Source organism: Ochotona princeps, chromosome 31 (assembly GCF_030435755.1).
Source record: "Ochotona princeps isolate mOchPri1 chromosome 31, mOchPri1.hap1, whole genome shotgun sequence".
Classification (NCBI taxonomy): domain Eukaryota; kingdom Metazoa; phylum Chordata; class Mammalia; order Lagomorpha; family Ochotonidae; genus Ochotona; species Ochotona princeps.
This window is the reverse complement of record NC_080862.1, coordinates 9,091,256-9,116,758: the sequence shown is the minus strand read 5'-3', so window position 1 is coordinate 9,116,758 and position 25,503 is coordinate 9,091,256. Positions and strand designations below refer to the sequence as shown.

Below are 25,503 nucleotides of genomic sequence, written 5' to 3'. Positions count from 1 at the left end.
CCAGACAGCACAATTGGTGATACAGGTGTCTTATGCAGCATTTTAACTGCTAGACTTAACTCCCAACCCCTAATGACTGCTTTTTATTTCATGGAAAATGGAGGCACTCACTGAGCACTTTCATATGTTCACAAATTATCTGCAATTTACCTGACTTTGTACTAATATTCTTCATTTCCCTAAGCCAATTCTTCCACTTACATGGATAATGTCTGGTCTAGTAGAATACTACTCTACTAAATATTCCCTCCTTCCAACCAAGTTCATTTTTTGTTTATTAGACTATCTCCATCAGTATGCAAACATGTACTTTTTCCTATTAATAAAAACAAACACCACCAAGAAATACCCTCTCAACTCCAACTTGTTCTTCCAAATACTGCCTCCGGTTCTTTTTCACTTTATAACAAACCTCATGAAAGATGACTCTTTCATCTTTGTTTTGAACAGACACCTAAGACCCATTTCTCACTAATGAATTCTTCCTTTTCAAAAATTTACTCGAGAAGCAGAAATACAGACAGAGAGGGGGAGAAACAGATATCTTTCATCCACTGGTTCACTCCTCAAATGGCCACAATAGCCTGACTGGGTCAGACGACGCTGGAAGCCTGGAATTCCATTCAAGTCCTCCCTGTGTGTGTGTGCATGCGCGTGCACGGGGGCGGGGGAGAGTGGAAGTTAGGGTTTGGGTGAGGGCAGACATGTTAGCGCTTGCACCATCTTCCGCAGCCTTCTCAGGGAGCTGTAGCAGGAGGAGCAGCTAGGACATGAAATGGTTGACATGTAACATCGGTGTTGAAGGAGTGGCTTAACGTGCTGCACAACACTGGCCCCATGAATGAATTCTTACTCCTTCTGACCCGTCGCCCACGATGAGCAGTTCTCCTCCTGACCTATGTTTCTCTCCTGGCTTCCTAGACACCAATTCCACTCCCCAGTTTGGTAGCCAACTACCTATCTTACTATTCTTCCAAAGTCTCTTCTGAGAACCACTCACATTCCCTTACCTCTCAATGTTGGACACTCAAGAGTTCTTTATCTCTATGTTTACATGGTAGGTGAACCAGTCTCATGGCTTTAAATATAATCAGTGTACTGACAATTCCCAAATTTGTGCTTCTAATCCTGTGGATACCTTTGAACTCAGACACATATATTAACCAGCCTTTTCAACATCACCCAGATATCTACCAAAGTGAACATGCTGAAATTCAATTTCATTTCTTCCTACCTGCCACCTCCTCTACCTCAACTAACAGTAATCACACTATTCTAGTTCTCTGCAGCAAGGTACACATCCTCTGACTTCTGTTTTCTTCATACCCCATACCCAATTAGCTGAATTCTACCGATCCTACTTCCAACAAAGACTGGGAGTCCAACCACTTCTTGAAACCTGCAGTAGTACTGCCCTGTTCCAAGGCACCATCACTTCTTTTTCCCAGATCAGTGCTTTAGTAGAACTGATTTTCCTTTCACCTTTGTCCTTTTACACTAGATCTCAACACAACACCTAACGTGAGTATTTTGAAATTTTGAGATCACATTCCTCCATTACTTATTGTAAAAAAACAAAACAAAACAAAAAACTAAAGATTTTAGAAAGATCCGTTTTCACGACATCTGGCTTCCCTCTTTGCATGACTCCTGTCTCTTACTATAAAGCTTCACTCAATTTGCTCTGGTTATCACTCAACTAACTACACTTCCCAGCCTCTGTAGCCTCTATTACCTCTGCTTCTTCTTAGATACACACACGGTTTTCTCTCTCATTTCCCTTAGGTCTCTGTGAAACATCAACTTGTCACATAAGCTCTGGTAAACTTCACCCTGCTGAAGTCAGGCAATTTCTGTCTCCTTCTTCTGGATTTATTTTTCTTCACAGCATTTATTCCAGTCTAATAACAGATTTGTCTGTTTCTTCCATTAGAATATAAGCTACAGAGTAAGAATTTGGCTTAAAATCAACACTACTTTGTCAAAACTTAGAAAACACCTGTACAAAGTGGGCAAATGTCTGTTGAATGAATCAAAAATTATCAAAGGATTCCAAGACATATTTCCAATTTCAGAAATTAGGAACCCTAAAATAAATGAAACAGATTTTGAAGCTTGAATTACCTGTTTCTTTGAAAAGCCTTCATTAACTTTGGTTCCCATGGCAGCAATTCATTTAAAAGACGTATCAACGTACTATGCAGTTCTTTTACTGCTTGCCTTCGATGATACCATTTGCCCTAAAAACACAATTTTTAAAGTAAATTCTTTAGATTTAATCTGAAAGTCTATGTCAAAAGTTTTTTTTCTGAGTAAAAAAAGTCAGTAACCATAAAAAAGTACTTCGTCTCTAGAAGTTTGTAAAAAGGGAGAAAATGTTCTGTAAATAATCTTAATAAATAGCCATATCAATCATCAATTGTGTATGTTTCAACAAATAATACTCAGAAAGATAACATAATTTCAAAATAGTAAATCATGAGGCTCAATCTGGTGAAATTTTGTAATTTTTTCACAAGGAGTGGGGAAAAATGAGATAATTTAGGTCTTTTGTCACATTAAAAAATAGTGTCCTTTACAAAACTCCTTAGGAAAATAAACAGTTACAGTCAATGTTTCCAGGGTAGAAAAGCAACCAAAGCACTTGATGATTACTGATCCCACTCAATATTATCCAGGGCATTTTACCCAAATGTTAGGCTTTAATATTCATGAAAACCTACCTCAGTATATATATGTATATATATACACACACACACATATATATGCATTGACCCTGTCACCTTATTAATGATGAAACTAAGGTTTCATCTGCCTGATTCAAAATCCAAACTACTAAAACTGTACTGCCACTTCTTAAAAGTTGCACCACATAAACTCAACCTAAGTTATTAAAATCTATAGTAAAAATGTATGTCACCAACATACATAGAATTATTTAAACATCACAAGAACAATTTACAGAAGCTGAGGTAACTGCTGTTTCTCTGCCATGTTAGTGCATACCTATCATCTATTACATTTTACTGTTATGTAATAATTTGATAGGAAAGTTTTTAAAAATGTAATTCACATATCACACAACCCATGTTTTAATTCTAACTAAAATGAAGATGTTACAGATGACATTAAACATGCACAAAACTAGACTTAATCCTTTAATAACAGTTTGTTCAGTAAATCAACTTGCATACTACACAATATGAAGGCAGAAAATGTACCACTGTCTAGAGCAGAAAGTATATTCTAAGTAGGTACACAAACTTCAGATTTTTACATACAAAAAACTTTAACATTTCATAGAAATTTTACACACATATGAACCTGATTTATAAATTAGTATGCCTTTTACATTGAATTATCTTTTCTTTCCTAAGACTTATTTATTTATTTGAAAGGCAAAGATACAAAGCAATGGAGATACATTCTATCTACTGATTCACTCCCAAATGGCTGCCATGGCAAAGCCAGGAGCCTTGAACTCCATCCACACCTCCACTGAGGGTGGCAGAGGCCCAAGTTCATGGGTCATTTTCTGCTGTTTTCCCAAACACAACAGTAGGGAGCTGGAGAAGTGGAGCATAGGGTCTTGACCTGGTGCTCAAATAGGCTGCTGGTGTTGCTAGCAACGACTGAAGCTGCTGCGCCAACGCTGATCCCTCCTCTTCCTTTAAAAATGTTTATTTCAGTTGAGACAGAGAGACGGCTCCCACCTGCAGGTTCCTTCTTCAAATTCTTGCTGACAAGGAAGAAACGACCTGAGCCATCACCTGCTGTTTGTCAGGATGCACTTCAGCAGGATGCTGGAACCAGGAGCAGAGTCAGAACCTCAACCCAGCCACTCCGCTACAAGATGCAAGCATCCCATGCGGGGCCCTAACTGCTACACCAAATGCTCCAATTTTATGCTTCATACCAAAAAAGGTTTATGCATAGAAAAATAGCTACATATCCACCTCTGAGGATTTATTTTTTTATATCTAAAAGGGGAATTACTTGTTATCTAGGGAAAGTAAGCTTAAAATGAAAAGGCAGATAGATGACAACTGCCCTCAGTCTGGTGAATGAAGCAGGGTTTGGTTTCAAGTAAAAAAGAAAACAGGTGGATCTTTAATACGGCATGTAACATTGTTTTCCTCTATTTCAACTACCATTTGGCTCATAAATGAAATGGTAAAACTTAACGTGATCTCTTCCTAAAGGGGGAAGGAAGAAGAAAAGGTAGCAAGGAATGAAGGTATCAGAATATTAACTGGGAAACTGTTCAAAGAGTAGGAAGCCCTAAGCAATCTGGATCCTCCTCGGGGGTTAGCAGCTGCACAGTTAGCCTGGGCTAGAAATGCAGCTCTTTGGGTGGGGTGGCGGTACTGAGAGGAGAGGAGGTGCCCAGAAGACACAGCAGCATTATGGGACCAAAGACCTGTGGTCTAGGCAGATGAGGCTCAGAATGTGGAAACTGTATAGCTGGATGTCAGGACATTTGTCAGCTGTGTTTGTGTCTGTGTTAAATTTAGCATAATTTTACAGAAATTTTGAAAAAGTATTAGGAAAATTTTATCTAGCTGTGAATTTTTTATTAACATCTCAAATATACTTCTAGAATAGATACTGACCTATAAACTTATACAAAGAAGGGAATTTAGTATTAACCAGAGCACAGAAATCTAGCTTTCATGGAACTCTGTGTAAACTACTGATCTTTTTTCAAACATCTATGATCTTCTAATTTTGTATAGTTCTGTGGGTTTCTTTTCTTTATATTATGTATCCTCAGTCTCAAGTAATACTGGCATGGTATTTCATTCATAATGTAGGAATGTGTATTCAGACATTCAGTATTTAGAAAATAACCAAATGGCTAATTCTGTTTATAACACAAATCACAGACAAATGTTTTGCTTACAAGATTTATAAAAACAATACAACAATATGAACAAAGGATATCCTATACCCTACCATGGGGCCTAAGTCCATACTTTTGTTTTAAATTATTTTTTATGATACAGTTCCATAGGTTATGGGATTTCCTGACCTCATCCCCAAGTCTCCCCCCACCCCTTCTAGTATTAATAATTTCCTTTCTAGTATTAGAGTCCATAGTTTTTAATGTTGATCAAAGGGGCATAGATTAAGAAGAACTGAAGATCTCATATCATTAGGAAAACGTAGTCTGTGCAGCAGTGCTGTAACTTTCCAATTAAAATTTAATTAACAAGCTTTATACATAACTTTAGTTCTGGAGGTGTATATATATCTATCTGTAGATAGATATACATATCCAATTATAGTGAATATGAAGACAAATGAGCCATTTCTAATACAGGAATTATCTCTGTTTACAATTTACAGGGATAAAAATATTTTCTAAGACTATCTCAATGTAGCATGTGAACATATTACATCAAAAATTTATTTACTGATAGTCATTTTAAAAAATGTTAAAAGTAATATTATTTTGTAGATTTACTATGAAGTTGGACATCAAACAAAGAACGAGTTTCAAGCATGCATCATGGAACCAAAGGCAAACACGGAATCTAAACTGGAAGCTTACCTTTCATTGCTTTCTCATCCAATGTCCACAGCACTTGCAGATTGCCAGCTCCCTTTCCACGAGAGGTCCCCACTAACCAACAGTGACGGCTTATCACCGCTGAGGGATTACTACAAAAGGAGCTGGTCTATAGCCACAAGTAAGCTCTTTATTATATTATGCAGCTTTATAAGTTTTGTGAGTGTGATACATTAATAACCTAAGGAATCATAAGGGAAAAGAAAAAACTTACAAAACTACACAATATTTTAAAATGAAAAGCTGCACCTCTATGTATGTGAAATGAGCGGGGAGGGAAACTTACCTTTAACTAAAGAACAACTCCATTCTGCTGCAGTAATCTGGAAGGGGTGTGGCAGCACCAGCATAACACTGGCTGGGTGGTTGCGAGGAGAGGGAGTTGGCAATCTACTGATGCTGGGGACATTGGACACCTAAAAGGAAAATAAAAAGGAAAACAAATGAATTCTAGATTTATTAAATGTCTCATCACTGTGAATATATTTTAATAAATTTAGGTGCTCTGTATATTAAGCTGAGGTTATACAGAGTTTCCTGTACTTCTGCATAATTAAAATACTTAATCATAAAGAACAACTGGGCCGGCATTACAGCCCAGTGAGTTACGTTCCTGTTTGTGACATGGATTAAAAAAACCAAGTGGATTCCTACACAAAGATGTCTTGACCAACGACAGTACACAAAGGTACTGTGCAAATAATCTAACCATGCATAAAAACATGGCACAAATAAAATTCACTGGTATTGTTTGAAATAAAGTAACATTCTTCTTTAAATGGAAAAATCATTCCACATTAGCTATTCATACTCCCTCCCCCATTATTGCTTACCTAGAGAAACTATCAATTATATTGACATATTCCTGCCTATTCAGTCTGGTGATAAAATATCACATGCATTCTGTTTGTGCAAAGATCTGGTAAAAAGTGCTGGCTTGATAGTACAGGAAAGCATTTTTATTTCACTTTAAAGCATCCCAAAATGAATACACTGACTAGTGCACACACTTCTGTGATATCCTAAAACATCTATAATGAAACAAGAAGGTACACGGCCTGGGAACGCAGCCAAGGACGGCCCAAAGCCTTGGAACCCTGCGCTCGCATGGGAGACCCGGAAGAGGCTCCTGGGCTCCTGACTTCGGATCAGCTCAGCTCCAGCTGTTGTGGCAGCTTGGGGAGTGAATCATCGGATGGAAGATCTTCCCCTCTGTCTCTCCACCTCTCTGCATATCTGACTTTGCAATAAAAATTAATAAATCTTAAAAAAAACAAGACTGGACTATTTTAAGAGCTGGGACACATCAGGAGGCCAGTGGTAGTGTGTGCAGTGCACGGAGGGAGGATGGGAATATCATTTTAGTAGAACTGCATCAAGGGGACAAGCTTTGTGCCATAGCCCCCCATGATACCTGAATCCCATACGGGCATCAGTTCTAGTCCTGACTGTTTCATTGCTGATCCAGCTCCCTGCTAACGTGCTCAGGAAAGCAGTGGAAGATGGTCCAAACATGCACCCACACAGGAGACAGATGAAGCTTCTGCCTCTGATCTAGTCCTGGCTGCGACAGGCCTTTGGAGAGACTCAGCAGATGGAACATTTCTCTCTCTCCCTCTCTCTGGAAATTTGCCTTGCAAATAAATAATGAGAACTTTTTTTTAAAGATTTACCTATTTTTATTGGAAAGGCAGATCAGAATTATGGAGAGAAGGAGACACAGAAAGATCCTCCATCCATTGGTTCACCTCCCAAGTGGTCACCATGGCTGGAGCCAGGAGCTTCTTCTGTGTCTCCTACATGGGAGCAGGGTCCCAAGGCTTTGGGCCGACCTTGACTGCTTTCCAAGGCCACAAGCAGGGAGCTGGATGGGAAGTGGAGCAGCTGCAACATGAACCAGTGCTTCCTGGCACTTGCAAGATAAGGATTTAGCCACTGAGCCATCACGTCAGGCCCAATAGTAAGATCTTAAGAGAAAAACTCAAGTTATGAATTGTATCTATTGACTATATTCAATCTGTTAAATTAGCTAACAATAACAAAAAAAAACCCCAAAAACAAAATTAAAAAAAAAAAAACTTTTACAACTAAAAAGAGCAGAGTAGGGAAAGTGTGCAACTGATTTTACTTTCTAATTGTCTGTCCAACACTTAGCACAGGAGAAGCTCACAATATTCAACTCTATTAGTAAAATTCTCAGGTTACTGAGGTTTCCTTCTTTTTTTTTTTTTTTTTAAAGATTTTATTATTACTGAAAAGCCGGATATACAGAGAGAAGGAGAGACAGAGAGGAAGATCTTCCATCCGATGTTTCACTCCCCAAGTGAGCCGCAATGGGCCAGTACGCGCCAATCCGATGCCGGGACCAGGAACCTCTTCCAGGTCTCCCACGCCGGTGCAGGGTCCCAAAGCTTTGGGCCGTCCTCTCCTGCTTTCCCAGGCCACAAGCAGGGAGCTGGATGGGAAGTGGAGCTGCCGGGATTAGAACCGGCGCCCATATGGGATCCCGGGGCTTTCAAGGCGAGGACTTTAGCCGCTAGGCCACTCCGCTGGGCCCGGTTTCCTTCTTATATTCCTTCTTTTAAAAATTAACAGAGTGATCATAAAATGTATTAGTCTTCCAGATTTTCTGACAACACAGTGAATATAACTTAACTCTGTGTAAACAGACATCACTGAACAAGTTATTTATTGCCTTAAATTTAAGTGTTGGAATCTAGGTTGCTTTTTTACGTCTCTGATAAAACGGTAGGAAAGGTTTGTTAGTATTCAGTACCCCAAGTTTTTTTTTTTTTTTGAGGAAAATTCTTCCCAATTCACAAAAGGCCCTTTTTTGTTTGTGAAGGACTTTCCCAAGATTTTGATATCTTCTTAAAAAAAACAAAAAAACAAAAACCCTGGAATTCTGTGAGGCTCATTTTTGGCCTTAATACATAATAAGTTTAGGTTCAATTTTTCAGAATAGTGGGAAGTAGTTAACTATTAGTGATAACACACATTTATTAGGACTTTGAAAAAATATTTGACATTTTAAATATTTTTATTTGAGTAAGTATGTGCGCTTATTCGTATAAAGTTAAGGCAATTTTTAAAATTCATACTAGGAAGGACCTGTTGCCTGGGTCACTTCTTTGAAGCTTATTTCATGTTGGGAATACAAACAGCTCAGTATGATAGTACCATACAATCTTTTTCCTTTTTAACTGGAATTTCTTTGAGAAGAAGCTTTCAAATATTTTTTCATAAAAGTTTCCCTGATGAGTTTTGAACTATGTTAAGCATTAAAATCCAGTCCTTGACAAAATTAGGAAGGTTTTGTGCCTGGGAAAGTGTATCCAATGGTTCTAAGGTGATCACCATGCCACAAAATTAATGTATTGAATTACTATAAATGCTGTGGGTATTGTTTGCATCACCATGAGAAAAAGAGAGAAAAGTAAAGTCGGAGGCTCATGAACATTCAAAGGCAAAAAAGGAGACTGGTCTGAAATGCAACCTTTCCCATAAGCAACACCACACACACTATCAAGATGCATGAAAAGAAACATCACACAAAAGCTTCCCCAGGGAAGGACCTGCCTGCCTGCTGGACAGGAAAGGGCAATCCGAGCTGAATCATTTTCCAATGTAATTAAACAAAATGCAAGGAGAAAGCAGGGAAACCAGAAGTTCCTCTATCGAGAGCTCATGCCCAGGGAGAACAGGAGAAAGAAAAGGAAGGCATGGAAGAGGAAGGTCACCAGTCTGCTCTGTCGGAGACGGCTTTACAAGAGAACCACCTAAATATGAAAGATTATTAGACCAGTGAGTTTACGCTTCAAGAAGGCCCACATAACATTTCCAGAACTGAAAGCCATCTTCTGTATCAAGCTGCAAGAAACAATTAAAAAGACACATTTCTAAAAAAATCTTCAGCTCTTAGGTGAAGCACAATAGTTATTAAATCTCCCCCCAAAATCTCCAAAAGTAAGCCTTTGTATAGTTACGTGAGGATAACACATACCCAAGAAGTCCACTGATCATGCTCAACTCAGGCCTGACTTGCTTTACTGTCACCTAGTGCCGATTTATTGTTCTATTATTTTGAACATGTCAGTTAACACCTGATTGTTCATAAAAATTTATCTTACTTGCCCTTCCACTGTGCTCTCAAACAACTTATAAAATGTAATTAACAAATGTGAGCAAGTATTTAGGGTATTTGGTAACTTCTGGATAACTGCGGCATGAAAACCAAAGATTAAGTATTTTATAAAATGACAGTCTAGTCTAACTAATTTGATTAAAATATATAAAAAAACTTATTCCTAGGGTTGAGAATAAAATCCCCAACGCTATGAATGTACTTCTCCAAAATAAGTACTTCAATATTCAGTCTCTGAATCCCTTTCCAAGTTCCCAAAACTGCACATAACAAATAAAAGGCCTTCAGGAAATATCTGCCTAATGAATAACTTACTTATTTTCTGTGAGAAAGAAAGGTAATGAACTTATTTTAACTGTTTTGCAGTGTTTCTCAAAAGTCTACTTTTTAAAAGCTTTAAGTATATGTTTTCAGTTTTGTTAAATACTAGTTTACCAGAAATCTAGAATAATATCCTATATAAATAATTTCATAATATAAAATAAAATTAATTTCAAGATCTGAGAAGTCACTGCAATAATATTTACAGCCACAGTCAAAGTGAGGCCCTACTTAGGACTCTGAATGTACTTGAAGCTCATTACACAGTAGTTACAACAGACTATACTGTATTATGTGACTATAGAATAATACTTATTTGATGCCTCACTATGAGGAAATGGTATATAAAATGCAGAGAAAGGAAAAATCCACTATTCTTCATTAAATATTAGAGTAAAATTTCTTTTTTTCTGGTATTAATGTACAATAACTTCTTCACCTTTGGTCAGGCTTTTACTATATGAAACTCTATTTTGGGCCCATATAAATTCATATAAGTTTTATACCGTTACTTATTTGACAACTGTTTTCATTTGTGTGGCATTCCTTATCATAGTTTACTTCTTAAATAACATATCTCATATGTATAAACATTAAGAATAAAAATATACATATATATAGCCAAGTTATTTGTTAACTTCTTCATTTCTTATGTTAAAGAAGGTAAGAAGCAAGTGGTGAACATATCTGAGGACCACAGATCATAATGAAGACAACAAATAAATCTGAAACAAAAGTTAACACTCTAAATTGTATGATGGACTCATGAAGGGCAAAAGTCAACAGTGAATTCTCAAATTCTAGTACACACAAGGTCGAACTGGTGCATGTAATATTTTGAATTGCAAGACCTGATATTACTATTTCATGGATTTCTACTTCAATGATTCTTCCCATGAGTTTGCAGTAGCAGACAGAATGAAATGACAGGGCTTTCAGCAAAAATGACCTTTAAGGGGAGAATGTCACCTGTCACGTGACTGCAGTCTTAGTGCAAGGTAAGATGACCAGTGGCATATTTAGCCTCTATCCATTAAATGCCAGTACCATTTATTCAGCTGACAATCAAATGTCTTCAAACACTGCCAAGCACTCCTTGAAAGGAAAAAGTATCCCTGACTGATAATCCTGGCCTACACAGAACTTGCTGTCCAATAACTGGGCCGTCATCATCTCCGAACTAAGCTTCTAACAGTAACTTTGGTTAGCTAAGAGAAAGAGGATTATAGATTATGAATTTAATGATTTTTAAGAACATAATAAAGATTAATTTCACTCATTAGCTCAAATTATTTTTTCAATCTCTTCTGAAAAATTCTGAAATGCAGCGAATGAGGAAGAGAGAGACGGAGACCAAGAAAGAGAGAAACAGAGAGAGGTGTACCTTCATCTGCTGCAATGGACTCCCTTAAATGCCCGCAGTAGCTGGGGCTGCACCGGGCAGAAGCCAGGAGCCAGGAATTTAGTCCCTGTCTCATACGTTTGAGCCATCACCGGGCTGACTCCCAGAATATGCATTAGCAAGAAGCCAGGATCAGGAAGGAACTGGAATTCAAACCCTGGAACTCTGACAGGAGATGTGGGAATTCCAGGTAGGTCTTAACCATTGCATCAAATGATGAACCCTATAATTCTGTTTTTTTATTTTTTACATGCTGTAATCATTATCCATACAATATTTTATATGTACTTAAAACAACATTTCACAAATATTCTGACAGTAACAATGGCTCACCAACATTTCATTTTATTACTTATATAAGGACTGCATTAATATTATTTGGTTAGTCTCCCTACTGCTAGGATTATGGGTGGTTTCCAAATTTCCATTATTAGAGTAGTCTGCTAAACATATTATTACACAAATTACTTTTAGAGGTAGACAATGAAAAGTTAAATTCCAAGTTGCATCGCAAGATCAAAGACCAGAAGCAGTTTTCTAACTTCTACACATTTTCTGGTTTCTTTCTTGTAAGCAACATTTTTCTTAATAAATTCTCATTTTTCCTTACATCTAATTTCTACACTGATTTTTTTTCCTTGAGAAATTAGAATCTTCTTGGAAATCTAAACAATAGTATAAAGCACAGGGAAATTAAGGAAATGGGCTCATATAAACAATTGTTACAGGATTATGGCAACATCTTCTAATTTTTATTACCACAAAAGCATAATGTTCAGCAAATTTCAAATGCTACAGAACCAAGTAAATTTACTGGTACCTTAGTTCTTTGTTTCTGGAAAATAAATTTCCTAGGCTAAAAAAAAAATGGTATTTCCCAAATAATTAAGCAAATAAAAATTATATCTCTTAACTAAAACCACAAAAAAATTTGATTTCTCCTTTAGATCACACCAAAGAATCCTATAAACTAAATAATGAAGGCAAAGACAAAAGTAGAGGACTTCGTTAACAATATGTACCTGTACTGATCTCAACCAGAGGCCTTCTGCAAATCTCAGGTCGATTACGAATGATCTGCAGATCTAACGGCTGCTGAGTTTTTACCAACCAAGTGCCTAAATGAAGCAGCAGACCAACTGGCCTGAGCACATGCAAGCAAATTAAAGCAATTTTTCCCTTCAAATGAATAAAAATGCAATCAGTTGTTTAGGTTTTAACTGTAAATCTTACAGCACAAGTAGTTTAAAATTCTAAGTAAAAAACATCATTTTTATGTAAACATAAAACTGCTGGTAAAAAAGATAGTCTTTCAGTTAAAGACAAAAAAGTAATGTAGACACATGTGAAGAAATAGGATCTATCTTTTTTGCTGCTTTGGTAGGAAAATCTATTTGAAAACACCTGAGAGAGAAACACCCCTGAAGAATCCATGAATCCATCTAAAACCTTGTATTATATGCTATTTGTATTCATAATGACACACAAAATATTTATATTGAATGTATTTGCCTTGTTATTGAAGCCATTATTATAGACAGGAAAGTTAACAATGACTAACAAACTTGTCTTAATTCTAAATACTATTTTGGTTCTGACAGTGATGTCCTCTTATGAAGAGCAACACTGAACTTTCCTAACAGTGAAGAAACCTCATGAGTCAACATAGTTATTACTGTCATCAAGGTCAGTAATTTCATTATTAAGAAAGGCCCTCATGTTCCTAAACGTGAACCTAATTCCAGTGAGTATGATTACCTGCTTTCTTAATTCATAGTGTATAAGCTGGGGCAAGAATAGGAACACACATAAGAAACAACTGCCTGGCAACAGACACGAAACAAAAGCAAAAATACAAACAGAATCCTTCAAAATATATATCAAAGCCTTTTGGTGATGTTAACTTAGAGCCACTGATTTGAATCATTTTTAGGGTAAGAACGCATTATTAATTTTTATACCGATGATCCATCCTTCCTCCTTTTCATTATTAAGATCAACCCACATTTAGTTTAGAAGCAGGAAGTAAAGTTCTCCACTAAATGATTAAGAATGAAGGTATCAGTAAGGAAGTGGGTAATCTTATTCTCAAATGATGCCAAATTGAAATTTTATATCAACACAAACATTCAATAGCTAATTCCCGTAACTAACATTTATCACCCTCAAACATTAGCATTTGCAAAAAGTGATATGAAATATACGCTTTGTTTGATTTATGCTGTGTTGTCATTTCAGTGGCTGAGATAATGTTTATAAAAATAATATTTTAGGCACTTTAAGGAGAAATCTTAACAAGGATTACCCTTGCTAAGTATGACTTCAAGAATTTCCACTTCTTGAAAAGAAGAAAACGTATTTTAAAACTAACATGCAAATACTAGGGGCCATGGACAAGGGTTTGAAGACACAAAAATCTCATCAATTAAATCCTCTACACAATCTAAGCTTTCTCTTTACCTGCTCTAAAGCATTATAAGTTTATATTTTCTTTATGCCTTTACTTGTTCCTGTGAAGGAAACAGTATTTATACCTCACTTCCACTTCACTGGTACAACTGAGGTAAAACTAGAGCAGACTTCTCCCACAGTACATGCCACACGTAAGCACACAGATAGATCAGCTATGCTTAAGACAACGCATTAAAACAAAAAATATGCAAACAAATAACTTTAACTGTAGCATAAAAATGCTATTAATTTTAACAAAATCCTATTCAGAGTCATGAAATAAGGACACCTAAGAGAAAACAAGTACAAAACAAAGGAAAAAACCCTGCAGCATCTTACATATTTAAAGATTCTTTGTTTTGAAAGAAAACAGGAAGTCTTTTATGGGGATAAAACCGCAAATAAATTGGAGAAAAACTTTTGCTGCAGAGAAAATATTGTGGCAGAAATATCTACTTGAGGAATGTATATCACAGTGGTAAAATTTAGGTTTATACCTGACATATATATATAAATGTAAGCATCTAAGCCATTTTAATAGAAGTATTTTTAAAATACACCATACAGTTTTCCATATTCTCAGGCTGCACACTTGATAAAATGTTAACTGATGATATTGTCGGTGATATTCTTAAGAGTATTCATACAAAAACTTAGGAAATGCTTAAGGCTGCTTAAACCTCATGTTAGATAATCTCAAGAGACTGGATTTTTACTTTACCTCTGGAGTGTTCCCAATCTGTCTTTCTTAATAGCATTATAAAATGACTGCCTCAAACCTACTGGTCAAACCTGTTGTAGCACTAATTGCATTTGATGCACAATCATATTACAGGTTTTAACCAGACCTAACAGTGGCTTTATCACGTTTCCAAGGCAGCAGCATCAACAACAAAAGGGTTGTTTAAATGATGACTTTCTTAAACGTTTAAAGCCTTCCCTGTTTATTACTGGTGTGAAATTCTATTTCAAATCTGTGATATGGCCCCACCACAAGTGCAGTTACATAGGTGTCACTCATTTCTATAAGTAACAAAACTGCATGTTTTTCCAAGTTTTTGGGCAAATAAATGTAATGCATCTAGATTCCAGTCTATGCATGACAATTATTATTAATTTAGACTATACACTAAGTATTAAAAATGTCAGCTCATAATGTTTCTTAGAAAAGTAACAACGTGGAGGCTTTTACAAAAAATATCTAGGGCTAGATTAAACAATTTATATCTGTTTTTGTGCTTAACTAAAATTTTATGTTAATAAGCAAGAACTTTTCATTAGAAGCATATCATTATTAAGACTATTTTCCAAGTAAACATTACTCACAAAAACTAACAGTCAGAAAGCAACCAACCAGTATACTGGGAAATATATAAAACTGTACCTGATATAAACCAGGAAAACAAAATTAATTTACTTGTCCCTACTAAAAATGAAAACTAGAATCACAGAAGGGGAATAAAGGAAACAATGTTTTCTATGTTTCACTGCAAATTTTCATGTAATTCAGGAGAACAAGATTTTTAGAAGACTTTAGAAAAAAGCAGGAATCAGTTTTAATGCTGACAATAATAGATAAAACTTTTGTATCAACACCTACCGATTTTTTTCTACTGTTTTCCAGATCTTTGAGTTCATTCTCGATTTTTGTGATTAATTCCCTGAGTTCATCAAGATTAGTGCAAATAAGCTAAAATAAAACACAAAAACACAGCTTGATAACACATAATATAAAACACCCAAAACGTGGTAACAGAAGTTGTTTTAAACACACTGAATTCACAATCATTTCTCTCTGCAATAATAAAAAGGAGAGCTCTGCAATTTCTATTTACAGAGATATGTACTTGGTAGGATGTATGAGCTTCAGGCTTGTCATAAAAGATGTTGAAATTTGAACAATGCTGATTTCATATTACAGCCCCAGTTCACAGTTGGCTTAATTCACGTACATCCTTGACACGATTAACTTTCAGCCCAGAATGACAAAGATCTGGAAACTTACTCTTAATTTCATAGGCTACGAATCACATTGAAGAAATATTCCATAGTCCGTCTCCTAGTAGGTGAACAAATATACCTCTGGAAAACTGTCTGTAGACTCTTGCTTTGGCACTGAATCACACAACTAAATAAACCTGAACTACTGCTACTAGGTTTGCTAACAAACAAGTGCAACCATGGGTCATACGGATAGACATACATCAAACTCAGCGCACATCCTTAATATGCATTTACTAGTGTTAAAACAATCTCAATAGACAGGGTCTATTTCCTTTCATCACTGTGTGACTCATTTTATTCCCTTTGTAACACTTGGCAAAAGGCAGCTATCAACAATTAAGCTAGCGTGATTACTTTATGGAAGTTTTAAACAGCTAAATGTCAATGCAACAAAAATGTCATTAACTATATTTCATTTCTTACAAAAATTGAAATGTCAATGAAGAAGTCACAGGATGTGGTTCAGAACTTGCATTTTTTTAAACATATTGGTTACTCAATACTATGTCAATTAATTCCATAACATTATAAATTGTTGCTGATGTTATGTTGGGGCTTTTAATTGATCAGGATGATACTCTGCCAGCTCTACCTTCAGACCAGAGATAGCCTCCCCAAGAAACCGTTGAACTTATCTGGACAGTAAGATGCTGGACTCTATGCTTGGTATATGCTTGCAATGAAAGAATCTCAACTGAACTTGAACTGTGGTAATGCAACAAGGTGGAAGAATCTACCATGGGGGGAGGGTGTGAGGAGAGGTGCCTATAAAACTGTGTCACATAATGCAAAGTAATTAATAAAAAAAAATTTTAAAAATTGCACATAATACAAAGCATGAGCAAAAAATAAATTATGTGTAATATGATTCAAATAAAAAAAGAATTTAAAAAAATTACACTGTTTTCCTAATTCAACCCATTTATTTAACATTTTTCCTAAAAATAATCCAAACTATTAAAAAAATTATTTTTAAAAAGGCATAGAAGAGGGACCCCAGTTCGAGTCCTGGCTGCTCCACTTCCCTTCCAGCTCCCTACTTCTGGCCTGGGAAAGTATTAGGTGGCCCAAAGCCTTGGACACTGCACCCACGTGGGGGACCGAGAGGACATGATCCTTGCTTTGGATCGGCTCAGCTGTGGCCACTGTGGCCATTATGGCCATCATGGCCATGCGGAGAGTGAACCAGCAGACAGAAGATCTTCCTGTTTCTCTGTGTAGGTCTGTCTTTCCAATAAAAATGAATAAATCATAAAAAAAAAAGGCACAGAAGATTTTTGAAACAAATTAGCAAAATCACATTGGGGGAAAGTTTCAGATCAATGAAACTCTTTTTTTGAAATTTATACTGTGATAACTTTAAGAAGTATGCTGGGGTTGACATTACGGCACAGAGGCTTAAGTTGCTGCCTATACTGCTGGCATCCCATGGGAGTGCCTGAGTCCAGCTCTGTGCTCCCGGACCTTGAGAGGCAGCAGCAGAGGGCTCACACAGTGGGCAGACCCAGATGGACTTCCTGGTTCTTGACTTCAGCTTGGCCCATTTGTTCTAGAAACCAACAGGGTTCACTATCTCTAACAGTCTGCCTTTCAAACAAATCTTAAAAACAGAACAAATACACCAGACTTACGAATTATCAGTCCTATTTGTTACATTCATTTTTTTTCCCACTGAATGCATTTCCACTAAATGACATACTTTCTTTTACATAAAAAAAAAAACACAAGGCAAATAATACTGAATAACAAAAATAAAGGGGGGGGTTCCTTAAATTTTATGATTAGATTGAACTGCATAAAATTTTTGGTATGATTTTGACCTATAAAACTGCAACATAGCTCAAACTAATTGACTAAGAAAAAAATTACCACACGTTACGGTTCCACTAATATTAACAATTATTTATTAGAAATATCTATACAATTTCAGACTCACAGAATTGCATAAGAAATCTGTAGTTAGGTAACCCAAATTCAACAAGTTCAGATTAGAAAAAAAGGACACAGTAATGAAGTCAGAGGACATAGCTGGCATTCATTAGAAATTACACTTCCCCACTATACAACTGTAACAACGTGGGGAAAATCAGTTGGGGGGGCGGGATTTTTTCTGGGGGATGGGAGAATCTCAGGCTCCATGAAATTGTGTCATAAAATTAAAAAACTCAAAATAAAAATTAAAAAAAATTTATACCTTCCAATTTGTCAACCTAGTTTTGGAAGAAAATCTGACGAGTAAGCAGTGAACTCAGCAAGCAGGTATCTGCTTCCATTCGGCTTCTCTGTGTGTCTGTTGCCTTAGAACCACGTCAGCCCTTCAGGAAGAGGCTGTAGGACAGACGCCAAAGCTACCTCAGCGCTTTCCACTACACCTGATTTTATAGTTAATATCACAACATACATTTCCCATTCACACATATGGCACAGTTCAGAGAATTTTTTACCCATATCTTAGCAATCTCACAATACAAGGAATAATAAAGGTACATTTTGTATGCGGTTTGTGTAAATTTATAGGAACAATGAAGACATACTCCTTCAAATAAATGCACTATAAAAATCTCACAATCTTCTACTCATAAATTATTTATGAAGCCACTAAATATTTATATTTAAATGAACATTCAATAAAATCTTGAAGCCTAATCACGAATAATTACCAAACCCAAACCTTATGGGCTATGTGAGTGGCTTGCCTACTCAGTAGATTGTACTACTTTTTTCAACTTTTCAAGTGTCAATGTACTTTAGAGTTTCATGGGGAATCTTGTTAAGTTTCTGATTTAGTAGATTTGAAGTAAGACTGGAGCTAACGAACATAACAATTAAAAAAAGATTCATGTCCAAATTAAAGGACAGTGTACTGAATTAAATGTACAAGACAGGTGTTTTCTCAAAGTGGATGATTTAACTCTTAAATACATGTTTTGATGAATTTGAGGGTCAAAATATTTCTAGCAATAAAATTGAAGTTATATTTAAGCGACTTAATATCTATCTGTATATATCTGATATATACCATTCACACACACAATATAGTCAATCTATATAAAAATTCTTGCATAGGAATCACATTGATTCTGATTCCACTCCATTTTTATACATTCAGAGATGGTCTTGAAACTAAACTCAGTTTCAAAACAGAACAAATCTAGTAAGCTCAGTTTAATAACAACAGATGCGTTTTTTTGAACAAAAAAAGAAAAACGCCTTATTAAAACTTTATTACCTTGAATTTGAAAACCGTAGCTGAGGCACAGTGCCTTCCAAGGAGCAAAGGAAGCGCCGTGGCAGCTCAGGTTACACTCAAGCCATGCTGCTAAAACTCCTATGAAAGGAGGCTCCAGTCACACTGCATAGGAGTCAAAAGCTTCATTTCCAGGGAAGCAATTCTCTAAAGCAATTCTCAAATTAACCTCTCAAGTGACAGACTATGGCAGAGCCTGGAGTTAAAACAGGTGTTCCTCTAATTCATATGCAAACTAGTTAAAATCTATGTACAGTAATCTAAAAAGACACATATAGGAAGACATATATAGGAAACCAGAACCAGATTCCTATCTTACTTTTTAAGGAATCTTTCTAAACAAAATAGACTTTAAAAGTCTAATAACTGAATATACTTTATAGTTTGAGGTCTTACCTAAGCTTACACTTTCATTAAATTACAATAAAGGCTCTCTCTTTAAGAAGCACAAATGCACATATTTGACAGAAGTTCTGTCAAAATCGAAAGCAACTACATGCTAATTACCCCTAACTTTTCCATTCAAGTTTAAAGAGTTCTTTGTGTAGAAACCCACTAAGTTCAGAATACATGTATTCCTTTTAAAGCACAAAGTAGCATAAGAAACTACGTGGTAGATTATATATTAAAAAGTGAGGTCTGGGGAAAAATACAGAAAAGAAAAAAAAATGAATGGCTCCAACAAAATCGATCACATTGTTGCAGGGATAGACGTGAAACACGCAGCAACCTCGTTCCTTCTCTCGCAAAGAAAAATTTCCATGTGTACAAACTCTACTTTGCAAAGTATGATTTATTTTAGGAAAGAAAGAAAGAGGGCTGCTGTTGAATGACAGGAGGGGCTCCAAGGAAGAGACCCAGGGAAATGGTGTCTTCTTTGCACCATCTCAAGGAAGTTACTTCAAAGGACGAAGGAGATAAGGAGGTAAAATTTGCACTGGGCAATAATGTCTACCTCCTCGCCCAGAACGAGGGGGAGACTTGTGGCTGCTTCTCCATCCTCAAGATCAGCCGAAACTAAAGTGCTACTGCTTTAATGGTGACCCAGGCAGGAGGGCAGTGTGGCCAAGTCTCCCAGCTTTGCAAGTGGCAACAGCTCTAAGAGATGGGGCTGATACTTGATGCTATGTTTTTGTTCTGTCTCCAGCGGGAGAAAGTGCTCCAGGCAGGAGGAAATAGGGGGAAAACCCCATTTTTACATTTTCAAGGATAATTTTACCAGGCAGAAGCACAATTTTATATTTTAAAGATAACTTCACCAGGGACCAGAGACATGCCAACCAGATCTGACTCCTCACACAACATCAATATCAATCCAATAAAAATTCCACATTTTTTAGTAAAACTGTAAATAAATCACTGATACCATGATGAAAATTCAAAAATTATGTTGTGCCTAAATTAGATTATCTGTTAAAACTACACAAATGATAACATTCCCTATTTCTTTTTTTCTTTTTAAAGATTTATTTATTTTTATTACAAAGTCAGATATACAGAGAGGAGGAGAGAGAGAATTTCTCCTCTGTCTGAAGTGACCACACTCCCCAAGGGACCGCAATGGCTGGAGCTGAGCCAATCTGAAGCCAGGAGTCAGGAGATTCTTCCACGTCTCCCATGAGGGCACAGGGTCCCAAAGCCTTGGGCCATCCTTGACTGCTTTCGGAGGCCACAAGCAGGGAGGTGAATGGGAAGCAGGACCGCTGGGATTAGAACTGGTGCCCATATGAGATCTCAGGCTTGAAAAGGCAAGGACCTTAACCACTACACTATTGCGCTGGGCCCAACATTTCCTATTTCTCATGATTGTCATCCTAGCAATGATTATCTGAGCATACAATTATCATTTTTGATGTGAAAACTAAGGTCTGATTAAAAATATTTTTACTATCATGTGATTAAAAATATTTCAATGTGCTATATTTTAAAAATTGAAAAATTTTTAAGAGGAAAATGAAACCTCTATTAAAACTGAAAAACTGAGATTGAAATAACCATTTTAAGAGGTAGCAGGTTCAAAATGATGATATATTCAAAAGGTCCTTAACACAGTGTAGTAGTTAAAATACTGGAGCATTTAGAATTTTACTTTTGGACTCAATCTGTTATATCGAAGGTAGTGTTTTTATTTATCCCTTACATGGAAAAATGTGTTTTTTCCGAGGTAGGTTAATAAAAACCCCAGTATTGCTATGGTTCCTGAATATTCCCTGCATAGTGTCCTTTACAAGAAATTGCATATGTGGCATGGAAATCAATACACACTGCATGAGAGATCTTGGCTGCCAGGAGAGGGTGCCTCATGACAACGAGAGTGACTAACTACTCTTAACTTGCTTCGTTGAGACTTTACACAATGAGTTTGATTATTATTTTCCATGATACAAATTTATAGGAATAGAATTTACCTTTCTGCCCACTTTCCTTCCTCCCTTCCCATTTTCTCCTCCTGCCACGACCCTGACATCACGGCAGTACAGTCTTTCAGTAACAGTTACAAGTCTAACAGTTTCACCAAACACTTTCTACAACTGTTCTTTCATAATGACATACAGAAATTCACATCACAGATTTCTCTTGTCAAATACCAAAAGCAAAAGCTCTGAGAATGCTATGAAATAAAAACTATTTTTTGGAAAAACTTATATTCACTTATGAGTCTAGCAGTATTCTTTTCTATTACAAAATAAAAATATTTAGTCAATTTACCTGTCATAAGTAACTTAAATTTTATATGAAAATTTAAATAACCAACATCCTGAATATTTAGGCTAAATTATTTCTTAATCATGTGCAAATATTGCTAAAAGTTTTTAAAATCCAACAGTTTCTTCTATATTTCAGCTGAACAATCTACACTATAGGTAACACTAAATGTTTAATCAATATGTTATTTGTGCTCAAATTCAATCAGTATTATTGTAGGCTTAGTCATGTGCTAGTTTTATAAGACCAAATCAAGATTTTTCAAGGTCTTCAGAGTAGTTGGGGATCTGGTGTGACAGCCTAGTGGTTGAAGTTTTGCCTTGCCTACATCGGGATCCTATATGGGCAGCAGTTCTAATCCCGGTGGTCCTGCTTCCCATCCAACTCTCTGCTTGTCGTCCGGGAAAGCAGTCGAGGACAACCCAAGGCCTTGGGACCCTGCACCTGTGTGGAAGACCTGGAAGAAACTCCTGTCTCCTGGCATCGGATTGGCTCAGCTCTGGCCTTTGCGGCCACTTGCAGAGTGAATCAGCGGATAGACAATCTCTCTCTGTCTCTCCTCCTCTCTGTATATCTGGATTTCCAATAAAAATAAATAAATCTTTAAAAAGAAAAAAGAGCAGCTGGGAAAAGTTGTGTGGGTCAACAAAAGATACTTTTAGGCCAATTCTTAACTAATTTTCCTACTCATAATGCAGTGCGTTTCATCTGAAGCACTTGGCATGTCCATCAAAAAAAAAAATAAATAGTGAGAACAGATAAAATAGTAAACGCTTTCATTTAAATCTCACGAAAAATCTATAGGTAGGTAGGATTACTAGCCCACTGTACAGATGAGGAATAAAATCACAAAGTAGTAACTTACCCAAGGTTACATAGCTAAAATGGTAGAAGAGGCATTCAAACTCAAGCACAGTGATTTCTGGAATCCAAATATTTAACAACTAACCAGATTACTAGGACCCAGCTACACTCAGTAAATCAAGGTCCGTGCAAGAGGAAATTTAGTAACTGTTTAAAATAAGGGCATTAAATTCTTTGTATCCTACCTAAAGTCTGAGAACCAATGAGATAACTATTAGGAAAACATGGCACAAACACATTCGTCCTTTTACAACATACAAGAGAAAAATTTAACCTGCCACTTGAATGACTACAGAGTGTACTCTAGTTAGGGGCAGGCTACTGACTTCTGACGCTAACATACAGGGACTAGGAATATGCAGCCATGGATCCTGGACAACGCTGGGTGGGTAACAACTGCATGCGGATGAAAATTTTCTTAAGCTCTTAATTCCGTTTTCCAAGCACTTTGTGAAGTACATTTGTAGTTATCCACCAATGATTTATTTTCAGCAAGATAATTTAGAATGGGTAATACCAACCTCCTAGGCAAATATTTTAATAAAGTCTTTCTAATGTTTAGCACCAGAAATGTAAAACATATTGGCAAAAATGAACAATGTGCACAATCCGAGGTGCTAAACAAACAGCATATTGCTACAGCTTCTGGGAGGTAAGACATGTGCTTCTTTATAATACTAACAGTCTTCTGAGACATACAGAATTTTCAAATAAATTAACAAGATTCATAAAATATTTTTGAGATAAGACGCTAAGTTTTAGAATTTTCAAAGTTTACTAATAATTATTAGCTACCTCCTAACATATTAATGAGCTGATTTGAAGCAAAAGACCTACTTTGAAACCTGGGATTTATGCTAATTCTCTTTATGAGCAATATGATGGTACTCACGTTGTAAATAAGGTGTAAAAAATCAATGTTGTTGGGCCAGGTGCAGTAGCCTAGTGGCTAAAATCCTCGCCTTGCACTCTCTAGGATCCCACGTAGCCCCGCTTCCCATCCAGCTCCCTGCTTGTGGCCTGGGAAAGCAGTCCAGGACGGCCCAAAGCCCTGAGACTCTGCACCCACATGGGAGACTCAGAAGAAGCCCGACTCTTGGCTTCAGTTCATCTCAGCTCCGGCCATTGTGGTCATGTAGGGAGTGAATCAGTGGACAAAAGATCTTCATCTCTGTCTTTCGTCCTCTCTGTATATCTGACTTTCCAATAAAAATAAATAAATCTTAAAAAAAAAATCAATATTGTCACGAGATTATCTTCTGCCTCTAACCAGACACAAATAGTCTCTTTCTTTCTCACTGTATCAGGAAGGGAAACTTACTCAGAAAATTTTTTTAAACAGCTCAATCTAGCAAAACATGTACCTTGACTTAAAGTTTCTCTGTGGTAGGCAGTTAATCACTGACTAAAAGTATTACTTAAGACAATCTTCTTCAAACTTTCTTGACCATAGAGTCCACAGCAAAAACATACAATACATGCCACTGGGTATACATGCAGCAGTGAAATGCAAGTCTCATGAAATCATATATGACCACACGTTACTTTATGGGACACTCTATATGTGATACTTTTTTTTTCACTTAAAAAAAAAAGACTGGTCATGCAATCCATTAAGTTTAATTCATGCCTTACTAATGAATACTACCTGTAACACACACACACACACACACACAAAAACCCACCAAAAAAAAATTATCTTTGTAGCCTATGTTATTTATTAAGCATTAAAGCCCATTCAGCAACATCGAAATGAAGAACATATTGGAAATGGGCCAGGTTTGTCAGCAGGTCTGTGTTTCCTGGACTAGAGTTCTGCGGGATCAAAGACAATGCAGGGAAACAGGAAGGGGTGCCGGCCCTCAGCAGAAACACAACAATGTTACAGCATTAAGCATGCTGCAAGGAATTTAAACAAGTACTCTAAAACATAAAATCACAGTTTAAATTGTAACCAAGATTAAATTTAAAAAATTATAGAAATGTTAATGCATCCTAAGAATGTCATTAAAAATATCCTAAAATACTGAGAAAAACACGTTTGTTTTTCAGTTAATATAAAAATACTCATTGAAAAAGTGCTCATTTTATGAAGTTGTGACTTTATCCAAAAGGATTTTTACTTAAAATAAGTATGCCAACATTTTTTGGATCCACATAATTGTTAAAGTCACAATATCTTATTAATATCTCACAATTATTTTCATTTCAACTTGAAACAAATTCACTTTGACATTATTTTATCTTTAGCAGTTAAGTATGAGATATATTTACACAAAGAAAATCTTCAAGAAAATATTATTTGTCAAAGAAAAAAATCTTTTGAATATGCAGAAGATAAACATTATTTAATAAGGGTAAGACTTCTAATTTTTAGTATAAGTTACAAACAGGACAGAGACATACAATTATTTTTACTTTACCTAAATTTTCTTTTTTACCTAGAAACTTTTAAAGACAATCTAGATTAACCTTAATATTATCTCTAAAGTTCCTATGTAGCTGAAAGTTGAGAGATTTTTCAAGTTTATTAAATTCACCATTTCTAGAGTTTCCAAGTAAATGAAAACAGATAATCTAGCCAATATTACAACATATATAAATTTTGACTCGTTCTTGGAAGATTTCTTTTACATATTTGATTTTATATTTACATAAAGAAGATATATTTATTTCTATCTAACTACAAAATTTAATGCAGGCACTCAAAAAATATAAAAGCATTTTACAATTGAGGCAAAGACAGGTAAATAAACTGTGAAATATTAATGGATCAAATCTTGGCTACATTT

The 25,503-nt window shown here is 36.1% G+C and overlaps 1 protein-coding gene across 2 annotated transcripts in view; it reads right to left on the bottom strand.

Moving 5' to 3' along the window:
* KIAA2026 (KIAA2026 ortholog) overlaps positions 1-25,503 on the bottom strand; it is a 78,196-nt gene that overhangs the window by 7,374 nt on the left and 45,319 nt on the right. For both annotated transcript variants that reach the window (XM_004591869.3, XM_058657416.1), the window contains exons 5-6: positions 15,491-15,580; positions 2,125-2,240 (exon numbers count right to left, since the gene is read on the bottom strand). In XM_004591869.3, the coding sequence (XP_004591926.2) occupies positions 2,125-2,240; positions 15,491-15,580 (206 nt within the window). The remainder of the gene's footprint in view (positions 1-2,124; positions 2,241-15,490; positions 15,581-25,503) is intronic.